Here is a 12,175-nt window from a genome sequence, read left to right on the forward strand (position 1 = left end):
GCTAAAGGCTGAATTTCATTTTGTGGAAAATTTCTTGATATTGCACTTCAAAAAAAAAGTATTTATTTTAGTAATTTCTTATCTACAAACAGTCTTGTAATTCTTACAGACTTTAGAATGCATAGCTGGGACACTTCATGTGCATAATGAAAAAATATATGTAAGAATCTATATGGCATGCATGTGATCAAATCTCTTAAGGAGCATTCAAAACTAAATTTGTTGTTATTCAGGGGAGCAGGCTGTTTGGACCAAGTAGAAGTGTGTGCCACAATAACAAAGATAAATGCCATAGCTTCGCTAGTTCCCCACACAGCATTTATGGATATGAAGCAGTTTAGTCATGATATCAGGGAATGGATACATCTGTTAAGAGAAATGCATTTTATGCACTATAAAATTAAATGTTGCATTGCCAAGATATATAGGAAGTATTCCTGTAGTCTGTTTTCTCAAACTAAACATTGTAACGAGATACCCTAAGAAGGTAGAACTGGAAATCTGTTTTGAAATCATATTCCATTAGGAACACACACTGTACTTTATGGAAGGATTACAGCTGTCTTTTACGGTGCTTTATTTTTTCTACACTGAGACCAAACTGTGTACCCTCAGCAGACTAATGCATAAGAAAGGTATTTCAAATTTATGTTGAACTGTATCATCCCAAATGATTCCAAAGTACTAAAAAAATCTAGGCAGCATCTGTCCCCTGGTGCTCCTGAAGTGCTGTTATCAGTTTGGGAGGCAGACAAACACTAGCTGGAGTGTTTTGCATGTGTTGGGAAAGAAAATTTTGGCCAGGCACCCCAAGCATTGAGTATTGTGCTTCTGGAAAGTTCCAGCACCTCTGGTAGAATCATAAAATTGTTGAAGTTGGAAAAGACCTAAAGATCCTTGAGTCCAAGTGTTAACCTAGCACCAACCATCCCATCACTAGAACATGTCCCCAGGTGCCATATCCACATGTCCTTTAAAATAGCTCCAGGGATGGTGACGGCACCACTGCCCTGGGCAGCCAGTTGCAATGCTTGACAACCCTTTTAGTGAAGAAATTTTTTCCCAGTATATCCAGCCTAAAGGCACACTAAAGCTAGCTGTAGGGATTTCTCATAACTTCAGTTTTTTGAAGTACAAGACACTGTGCTGGAGCCTATACAGCAAAATAGAGAGTGCACTGATGCAGAATCACTGCAGTCAGGTTGGTGACCAAGGTGTCACTGCTCTCTAAAAAGCAACCAAGGATCTGTACATCATTTTCCAGTGCTGGTTTGCTGTTCCCTGACATGTTATTACTCAGTTCTCTACAGAAAATGGAAATGGAGACACGGAATAGGTGGCAAAATCAGGTCAACGTTATGCATGTTTTCTAGATATCAGCTGAAATATTTGCATGATTTCATGTGCATGCAAAGACACAAGTCAGCAGTATGGTCTTATAAGCAGTGACACTGATGTACTCCTTGGGGTCTTGTAGCTCCAAGAATTTAGAGGGTAAATTCTTAGACTCTCTGTAAATTGGTATAGATTACTAATTGACAGTAGCAGAGAGGGTGGCCCCTTGGGTTTCCGAAATGCTCTTGGCTCATTGAAAGATTATACGCACAAAGATTATATTTGCTTTTCTGCTCTTACTTGTTAAATGCATTCTTTATATTAAATTATATTTCTGTAGTTAACTCTGTTCTGTAGAAGTGCCTGGCAGGTTCAGGCTCTTAATGCAGCTTCCTCACTGGGGGGTTGTAAGGTTTAATTGTTCATAATGTATAAAGGCTTGAGATGAAAGGATTTGTTTAAAAGCAACATATTATGATGATTATAAAGCTGATGGTGATGTGTGTAACACCTGCTGTCACACTAGCTTGAGCAAAAGCAATCTCTGCTTTTAGACTGAAATTTCTCTGAACAGTGAGAACAATATAACTTTTCAGGGCTTCTTTTTCCCTCTTGAAAAAATCTGGTGTCTCTTTGAGAAGGCAGAATATCAAAGTTTGGTCTCTTTTCTAATGGATAAAACCAATTTGGTAAGATTATATCAGATGAATCCTGGTATTGAGATGAACATCTCTTTTTGCCACTGGGAAAATTAAAATAATTGCTAGAAGTATACTTTTGTATTTTTTGAGAAGAATCTCCTATTGTGGTAATATTTTAGCTACTGAAAATGTTTATCACTTAAAGTGCAGATAGGAACTGAGATTAATTGTCTTCAGTTAATGGTTATTTGCATTCTCTTTTTGATCCATCAACTGCAAAAGTCAGAAGAGGTGTAGGAGTGCAAAAGTTATCCAGACCTATATGAGAGAGTTCTTATTTAGTGTGATATGTTTTAGCACTGTGTTTGAATCTCTCTCTCTCTCCAACCCCTCTTCATTGTTTTCTCTTGTTATTCTTTCTTTCCCTTATATAAACTTGATCTGAACTGAGACGGAATGCCCTGGGGCATTGCTTATGGGATCCAGGGCTTTTCATCTCTTTCATCTCTTGATTGCCTTCTTGGCAGCACCTTTAGTGAATTCAGACCTCTATCTGTTAGAGACTGCAAGGTAAGGTAGATTCTGTAAATTGAGATTAACTGTTAATTCTGTTCCTTAATGGGGAAATGTCTGTATCTAACATAGCATCTGTCCTGGTAAGGAGTGAGGGCTGGAGGGTATTGTCATGAGTTCTGAAAGTTTCACCTACTGAAGTCCTTCCTGTTGTGTAAGCAGAGGACTCTGATCTCTGGGACTGACAATTCCTGTCCTTCTGGTGTTGGTCAATACAATGTGATCCAGTTTTGAAAAAGGAAATTTTTTTTGAGTGGATTGTCTTGGCAGAATGAGTGAGATTTGAAAGGGGATGAAAAAGCCCATTAGAAAATGTTTTCAGAGACACCACACTGCAGCTGTTACTTGCAGCATAAGTATAATACAAAGACAATAAGAGAGAACACCTGAATTTTAGTGTGCTTGTTTAAAATCAAACACCTCTCAAACACCTCAAGGTCTCTTGATGACTTTGTAAATTATTTGTAAGTTCCTTGCCTTTAGACATGCCCCATCCAGACCTGAAAGTCCCATTGCCCTTTTATTTGCCATTTCCATCTAATTCCTCCCAGTAACGTCAGCTTCAGATAGTTAAATGTTACCAATAATTCCTTGGTTTGCTATTGCATATTTTGTGCAGCTATAAAAACAAGGGATTTTTTTTCAGATTCAATTATGTTTGCAATAAGGTACAAGCAACCTTAAAAAAACGTTGCTGAATTTGAGACTTTAGAGGCTATGATTGCACACAGTCAACATCCTCACTTCCAGCCGTGACTGAAAATGCTTTCTTAAAGTTTCTCTACAATTTCAAGACAGTGTTTCTCATATAGAGAATTACCTCAATCCAATGTTTTATTAACATTGTAGACATTTTTGTTATAGCTTATTGAACATTCCAGTGTTTTTCATAACACACAGTTATTTGAGGGTGCTTGGATAGATTTTTTATTTTGCAATATAGAGTGAGTCTCTCACACTGAGACGGAATGTTTCTCATTGGTAACCAGGCTTGTGTTTTATTGGTGAGGATGCCCCAGTGCTGCAGGGTATGGCAAGGAGAGTGAATTAAAAGTGTATACCTGTTACATTAGAGGTAATCCAGCTGTTCTTCTGCTGAATGTGTCTACAGAATGTGCTTGTATGGACTGCAACTCTGGGATAAGAGATCTGAAGTATGTTTGTTGCTGGAAAATCATGTGAATGTTTTCTCAATATTTCATATACTGTACTACGGCCAAGCAGAACTTGGATTGCATGTGCTGTTATTGAATTCAGGGGTTTTTTTCAGTGAGTTCAATAAAATTTGAGGTCAGGTCTTTACAAAGTTGTGGTAATAGATCAAGCAAGAGAAAATGCTTCTGTTGTGCTTCTGGAACATACTTTAACTTAGGATTGTTTAAGCATTACTGATTTCTAAAGAAATTGTTACATTTGTAAATATGAATTATTCTATACCTATTTGCTAATACAAACAGCAAGTATAATAAGCACATTTATGTGATGCAAAGAAAAACTGAAGTAGTAGCATGTGTCATGTAATTTCTCAAAAGTAAATTTCAGTTTGATTTTGCAATTTAAACTGTTGACTTGAATTTTGAAAAATGATGTTGGGTTGGTTTGTGGAAGAAGTATTCTGCCCTATTTTGTCATGCTTATTATTAGGTTACTACAGAGACAGCTGCAGTTGGCTTAAAATGGTGCACTAAAAATATTGAAGAGTCTAGCCTTGAGGAAGCAGAGCTGTAAAATGGCAACAACAATATTCATTTAGCACAGTTATCTGGGATGTGAGAGATGCTTTCAAAAGCATAATATATCACAGGACAATTTTTATTATATTGCTTTTGTCCCTTACTGCTTCTATTGATCTTTTTCAAATATTTTTTTTAAATTGTCACATATCTGTCTTCAGAGCCATAAAATAAGGTTGACATTAATAAGGGTTTCATATATGCCATTTTACCAAGAGAGCAGAAGGGACAGATTCTGTCTATTCAATATGCCTTTTGAATTAATTTAATTAAATATAGCTTGTTTGTTCATTAGAAAAGATTTTAGGTGAAAATGTATAAACCAGGGTAGGTGACTTGCACATTCAAAAGTAAGTCCCATTAATAGGGTAATACAAAGGAAATTATTAGTATTTATCACTGTGATTCATTGTACTAATTTTCAGGAGTTTAGGTTTCATTTTTCAAAATAATTCAGCATTTCCAGCTAAAGAGCACTTGAGCCCATACTGAAAGCATCCAGATGAATGGCCTGCTGCTTGCCTACAAATGGCCACAGCTTGATTACATATCAGTCAAGCAAAACACCAAGCAACAAGAGAATTTAGCATCATACCACAGTAAAGAAAGGGCTCAGAGTTCAGAGCCTTTAGAGAGATATGCTCAGCCTTCCAAATTCACCTAAATCTTAATTGTGCAAGTGCTGTGTGACAGAGCACTGGGAACTTGAAAAGATTTGCTGCTTTACCAGCTGAAATAGCCTAGTGACATATTCTAAAATATTAGTTCACCACTTCAATAAATATTATGTAGCATGCAAATGTATACACAGACACACAAATTAACACACAGTACGGGTGTATGCCTATTATATTTGACATAATTTCTTCCTGATGTATTTTTTATTCTTCATAATCTTGCTAGGGAATTTTCTATTTTGCCCTTTTTCTGTCTTTCACTGTGTGTTGCTTGCCAAATTTGAAGGAATTCCTTCATGTTTTTCTGAGTACTTTGAAAAACTCTCATCTCCTAACTTAAATTCTGAATTCATTGATTTTTATTCAGATTTAGCTCTTATATACTTACACATTTTGTACTGCCAGGATTTGGAATTTCGACTCCACTAGGCAGAAATTATGTTAATTACATTTGCAAAGTATCTTTTGTATGTGGAATTTCTAGAAAAATAATTTAGGAAAAATAGCTTTATGATCAGCTGATAGAAAATCTGAAATTTATAGGCTGTTCCAAACTGAATACCCTCCTACATAGTGCATATAAAATCCAAAGCATAAATTGGGTTGCAAGCCCCTCACAGAAGTGAGAGCTGCCCAGCTGAGAGTTTGTCTTCACTCTCAGATGTGTCTGCATCCTGACTGCCAGAATGACCCATACTCCCTTTCATGCTTCAACATGTTGGAACAAAATTTTCAAGGAACCATTCTTTTGGCCAAAGTTCATTCCTGCCAGATTTGTCCTTCTCTGACTCCAGCCAGCTGTAAAAGGTCTCCAGTGGCATTTGACAGACTGTGTGTGAAATAAGTTGCACCCTGTGTCCAATGGATGTAGTTCACTGAACCAAAAAGAATTTTGTACTTTTATAGATGATAGTGTCACACTTGAGTACAGAGAAAAAGAGCAGAGCCCCTACTGCTCCCTTGTTTTAGTTGTGTGCTTTCTCTTCACTTTCCCAGCTCTCCTCTAAACCCACCTGAACAACTGGTATCATCTGGTTATTCTGATATTCGGCTTACGCAGTTGGATTGTTACCAACTGCACCCCCATGTGTATTTGTCTGAGTAAATCCAATCAGCTAATGAAATTGTGGTCCTTCCATCAACTGATTGTCAAATTCCTTGTATAGTTACACTAGCCCATCTCTTCCAACACCGCATACTTTTGTTTAGCCAGGCAGTCTGTGCCTGACCCCTTCCTTGCCTTTCCTGAATGTCCATTTTTTAACTTCACAGGCATTTAGTATATAAAAAATAATATATATGATTTATTTGGGAAGGTAACCTTTGTATCTCTTCAGAGTGAAGTAACATTCCTTTAAGTTTATAGGGTAATTATTTGGGTTTATTTATTTATTTTCTTCTACAAAAACAATTTTATATATTCAAGTATAAATGTTTTGTAGCATCTGCTGGATCACACTTAAAAGTGAGAGGTATTTGTTTGACTTGAGGGTGCCATGCTGCAGTATCTGCTTTGCTGTGGTAGCCCAGTGAGGTAGTGTACTGTACTGCCATACAAAATCCAGAATAGTGCAGCTTGTGCATGTCTGAGGATGTGCATCAGAAATAAAATTCCTACTTTGCAGAGAAATTATGTCTATTTAGGAAAGATCTTTATATAATAAAGGCTTTTATATTGGAGGAAGAAATCTGTTTGCATTAGAGAGATCTGTTGACTTTGGCAGAAGCCTCCTGAAATCAACAGATTGTTTCTTTTACATACAGAATACTGAATAAGCCTCTAAATGAGAGAAGTTTACTTGTGTAGACTTTACCCTAATGGCATCTTCACTTAATTTTCCTGATAAAACCTTTATGGTAAATTCAGTAACCCCTCTCCTTTTTTATCAAGGTTGCCAGCCTGCAAATGATTTCAAAGACAGGATCTACTTATGGGAATATATTAGCAATATTTGATCCATCCATGATTTGTCTTTCTTGTGTTAACTTTGAGTGGGAGGGAGTCTGCAATCAACATTTATAACTGCTGGTTCTGTGGTGCTGGTAATTCCACCACCCCTAGATCGACTTCTGATTTTGAGGGGTCCAAACCACAGTGAAATGTGTATCACAGCACCCATATGACATATAACAAAGCATAAGCCCCAAAGCAAGTAGTTTCAGGAGAGCACGGGCACTCCAGTTGGTTTCCTGCTCAGTTGCTGAGCAGCTCCCTGTTGGGTCTCTTGTCCACAAAGCACAGATGCACATGGGATGTAAGGATTTTACTTAATTTCTTCTGCTAATGCAGTGAAGGAAGAATCTCATTATTGGAAATGAATTAATTTTGAGAAGATGTTTTAAAAGGCTGCAGCCAGAGGGAGGACTACTAGAGAAAAGAGTTCAGATAAATGAAGTTTGGTAAAATTGCTAGCAACTGGAACTGCATATTGAAATGTAATTGAAACCTATTATTAGCGGTATTGAGCATTTTTATTATTCAGAGTAGTGCTACCAGTACTGTATATAGTACTGTGAGCTCTTTTTTAGCAGTTAAGGACAGTAGCCTTTAGTCTGATTTTTTAACTGTGTTCTGAGATTTGTGGGTTTGATGTTCTATTCCTCCAAGCCTCTACAATGCAGGAATGAGATGGTTTGTACAAGAACCATCTGGGACACAGCATGATAGTGCTGGCACTCTTCCTTGGGGTTTTCTCCTCCTGCATAAAAATGTAAGGATGAACTACATCCCATAAATCCAGCAAAGCCTTTGAGTGACAAAGACAGGCACAGTCTGTGTTGCGGAAGATCTTTCAGCATCTACAAAAATTGAAAGGAGAGTTGTATTCTTTCCTCCTTCAGCCATTTCTCAGCTTCTTCCTCAGCTTCATCCTCAAACATCTGTATAACAAGCTGGTGCCTGGGTAACTGCTGGGCAGTACAAAGTCCTTTCTCACAGCAGCCTGTAGTGCAAAAGTTCCTTGGGGTGTCCCAGAGCAAATATCTTGCCTTTGGTTTTCTTTCCCTGTAAGTTGCTAGGATGGGAGACATAAAGAATAGTAACATTTGGAATTACTTGACAAGTAAGTGCTAGCACTTTTGAATGTGCATATAGGAGGTATAGTTGTAGGAAGGTGTACAAAGATAGAGTTTTGGCCCATGACATCCCATCCTCCCTCCCAGATGTGAATGGCACACCTGGCTCTGCTTCTGGATGTCAGTCTGGCTGCTGCACTGACATAACATACAAGTTCTAAGGGGAGCCTTTTACATGACCAGCCCTGTCACATAATCTTTCCCTGCTAGAAATCTTTTTAAGAGAACAGAAGAAAATGCCACCCCTCTCTGCTGACCTCCTAACAGGATTTACTGTAAGAAGCAGATATTTCACAGTACTGAATTGGTACTATTCATTATGGTGGCAAAGAAAGTGCATGAGAGCCCTCAGTGAAGCCTTCTTACCTACCAGTCCCTATCAGCACTAATAACTTCCAGTGGACATGCATGATTTTTATAGACAATAAACATAATCTTTTTTTCTCCTTTATGAATTCTTTCAAGAGCCCTATATGGTTCCTTCCCAGTGTAATATGGGATATGTTAAGGACAAACTATTCACTTTTTTTGCCAATATATTTTTTTATTTTTCCTGCTCTGCCACAAATCCTGCTTCTTTTGATGTTGTGCAGAAATGTATTAATACTTCACTAAAGTCTCTGTTTACTCACAATTTCAAACCAGAAAACATGTAGATGTAGAATTTAACTTGTACCTTCTCTGAAAATGCTGAGACTAGAGATGAGTAAACATGCTTTCAATAGCTCTGGAAGAAATTTTTTGAGTCTCATTGTTGGTTTTGTATACTTTGAGTTGTATTTCTTACCAGTACTTTCAGCTTTCTGCGCAGTTATACTTTCTTACAAATATTTATATGAAAAAAACCCCCAAACTACTCTTACACCATATTTCTCTTCTTCTCATTCAGAAATTGGCTGGTTTCAGAATAGATACATTTTAGAAGAGTCCCATATGGAGTGGGTGCATTGATGGGGAGGAAGTGTGACTGTGCTGATGGGGAGGAAGTGTGACTGTGCTTTCTCCACACCACTGCCTTGCTCCAGGAGTGCTTACAGTATTCTACTGTGATCTTGTCTAAAACACTTTAGCATTCTTCTCCTCCATAAAACAGTATGGCATGCTATGAATTATGTATTTACAGTAAGGCAGACATGTCTATCATTTCAGTCATGAGATACAATGATGTGGTTTTTTGCCTTTAAGTGGTTAACAATTACAGAAGGTTCTTTTTAATGCCTAGAAATCTATTCACTTTATTTTTCTTCTTAGTGTAGTGGAAAATAAATCTTAAACATTTCTTCTGTTATCTAGCACTTTAAGCCTTTTCATAGCATTTGTAACATCTCTTTGCCAACACTCCATCTGTGATTTTAGCTTGCAGGAAACACTTTGCAAATCTGTTATTAGCTTAGATGCAGAGAGCTGCTGTTTAAATATTAATTGTAACTTCTCTCAAAAGTGCAGTCAAACCCACTCAGTCACTTGTGAAGTTCAATGAATGTTGAGGGGGAGGGAGTGTGTCAGGGGTAGGGCCTGCTCTTAGCTGTAGCAAGAGTCCTACTCAAGTTACCAGTGCAAAGTAGAGAAGTGTCCTGATGCCTCCTCTCCTCTCCTCTCCTCTCCTCTCCTCTCCTCCTCTCCCAAAAAGAAATAGAAAGGAGTAAACAGTGAACAGACTTGTTGCACACTCAGTGGACTTGCTGCCAAACTGGCTGTGAGCAAGAGGAATGTCACACTGTGCTGGCAGGGAAAGATGAGATCCATCAGCTGTTTGAAATCCTAGTTATTGGGCACATACACTTCTGGAGAACTTCAGTATTGCTCCATCAAAAATCACATCTTAGTAGAGACATTTATGTTGGGGTTGAGCCTTTCTCATCTCTTCAGTCATGATCCTCACCCTATTTAATTTCTTAATTCCAAAATACTTTACCCTTTATAATAAAAATTTAAAAAACAAAATATTATGTGTTTACAGGCATTTCAGTGAAGTTGTTGATAGAAGTGAGGACCACAGTATTTAACACCATCCAACCTGCCTGTTTTCTGTGGATTAGCACACCATAGTAATTGTCATCTGCATATTCAATATAATGGAAAGATGATCAGCCCCATTAAAACCATATGATGTATTTTTTCTTCTCTTCTTTTTCCAGATGGTTACTAATCTTTTATTGGTGAGGTGGTTTGCCTATGGTGTAATCTGAGATTTTTTTCCTCTTGTCATTAGGGAGTTGCTTCTCTTTGTGTTTGCAGGTGGACTGAATTTTCATATGCTAAATTCTGTTAATTCCTTAGAATTTAGATGTTTTTCTATTATCTTTCGAATGTATATTTTAAAAAATGAAGTATTACCCACATATTCTTTTTATCTTGCAGCATTCTGTGAAGAAGGGTGTAGATATGGTGGAACTTGTGTAGCTCCAAACAAATGTCTCTGCCCTTCTGGATTCACTGGAAGTCATTGTGAGAAAGGTAAAGCTTTACTGAAAAACACCTTCTTTGGTAATGAGAAGTCTGGTATGTGGAAGAAGTAATTCATTTCTATTATTTCATTCTGCTTGATGTTTTCTCTCCAGTGAAGATATGACTGTTTCATTTCTGCCTTTTCTGCTGAAAGTTTGTCTTGTCTGAAACTTGCCATGTTGAATTTTATCAGCGATGTTTCTGCTTTTGCTTCCAGCATGCACTTTTAGTTAATTAGAAGGGACATCAAATGAAAAATGTTTGCTCCACCAGTTTCCTGTTGTGCAAGCTCAAGGTTTCCTTCTGCTTCTACTAAATATGTTGTGCAAATTAGACCAGAATTCAGATAATTGCTTTTCACTTCAAGTTATTGAATTATTAATATCTGATTTGTTTCTAAGTCACAGTTTTTATAGAATCATCGCCTATTCAAAGATATCTCACTAGTCATGATTTTGCCTGTTCCCAGATTTTTCTTTTTCAAAATCTGCTTCTGACAGCCTCATAGTTCTACCTTTCGGTTTGTTTCACAAAGAGCTCGTTCCTTGTCTAACTTAAATGAGGAGAAAAGGATCTTATCAAACTCCATACAGGACTCTTATTTTTTTAATTTAGCAGATTTGGGATTTTATTTTGGTTTGTATTTATTTGGGTTATATATTACTTAACTAACTCAATGGGAGGTTTTTTTGCACTGCATGTTTGTTAATAACTGTTTACACATGTATTTATGTTTGGATATGAAGTATATTGTTAATGCAGGTTGTATGCTGTAGTATGGAGGAGAACCTAAATGGTGCATTTTTAAGGAAGAAATAAATGAAAACAGAAACATGTTACAGTTAAATTAGTGGAACCATTTGTAACCCAGAGATTGTGCAGTAATTTGTGTGTTTGTTGATGTCACTTAAGCCCAGTTGTCAATAAATCTGCTTCAAATAGTTTCTGAAAACTGCTAAATACTTCTGTGGATGGAGTCAATCAGTGTATACCTAAAAACCCATAGTTTCTAGTTGTCAGCATGGTTTATGTTTATTTAAGAATGAAGTAGGACATTAATATTTTAATCTCATCTAGATAAAGTCTGAGTACTTAAATGATTTTTGCCTGTAGCCTTGTTTTAAAAAGGAAGAAGCCTCCAAAGTCTCCTGTCATCCAGCAGTAAGTACTGCCAATATCAAGGGGAAGTAATGCAAGGCATTCCTACCTCAGAGCCCTGCCTGCCGTGGCTCCCCTGCTGCTAATCCTTCCTGCTGGTAACCCACGTGTAATTTGCTCATTCCTTTCTAAAACATCTGTTACTCAGAGGCATCAGTACATTCAGAGGGATGCAGGATACTGGAGATGTGTTCTGTGTATGTGACTATATGGTACTGCCAGCATTGCCCAAGGACGTGCTGCTTACCCATGTCATCATGATATTTTCTGAGATTTTCTGCTGAGTAGCCTCAGAAAAGAAATGTAAACAATAACTATCTGATGGCTGTGGAATGTGGTCTAGACATTGTTTACCAACAGGTGCATCTTTCACTGGTCCATGTACATTGTTTCTACTTAATGACCAATGATGGTCTAGCTGTGTGGACTCTCTGAGAGTCACAGGTTTTTATTATTCATTCTTTTCCCTTCCTTTCGAGCTTTCTGATAGATCTTTTCTCTCTATTTGTTTTAGTATAGCATTTAATATAGTATA

At 37.3% G+C, this 12,175-nt stretch overlaps 1 protein-coding gene across 3 annotated transcripts in view; it reads left to right on the forward strand.

Annotated features, from left to right (window-relative positions):
• NELL1 (neural EGFL like 1) overlaps nt 1-12,175 on the forward strand; it is a 277,445-nt gene that overhangs the window by 198,458 nt on the left and 66,812 nt on the right. For all 3 annotated transcript variants that reach the window (XM_039725136.1, XM_039725137.1, XM_039725138.1), the window contains exon 14: nt 10,396-10,491. In XM_039725136.1, coding sequence (XP_039581070.1) covers nt 10,396-10,491 — 96 coding nt within the window. The remainder of the gene's footprint in view (nt 1-10,395; nt 10,492-12,175) is intronic.

The sequence above is a fragment of the Passer montanus genome, unplaced genomic scaffold (assembly GCF_014805655.1).
Source record: "Passer montanus isolate IOZ18808 unplaced genomic scaffold, ASM1480565v1 scaffold54, whole genome shotgun sequence".
NCBI lineage: Eukaryota > Metazoa > Chordata > Aves > Passeriformes > Passeridae > Passer > Passer montanus.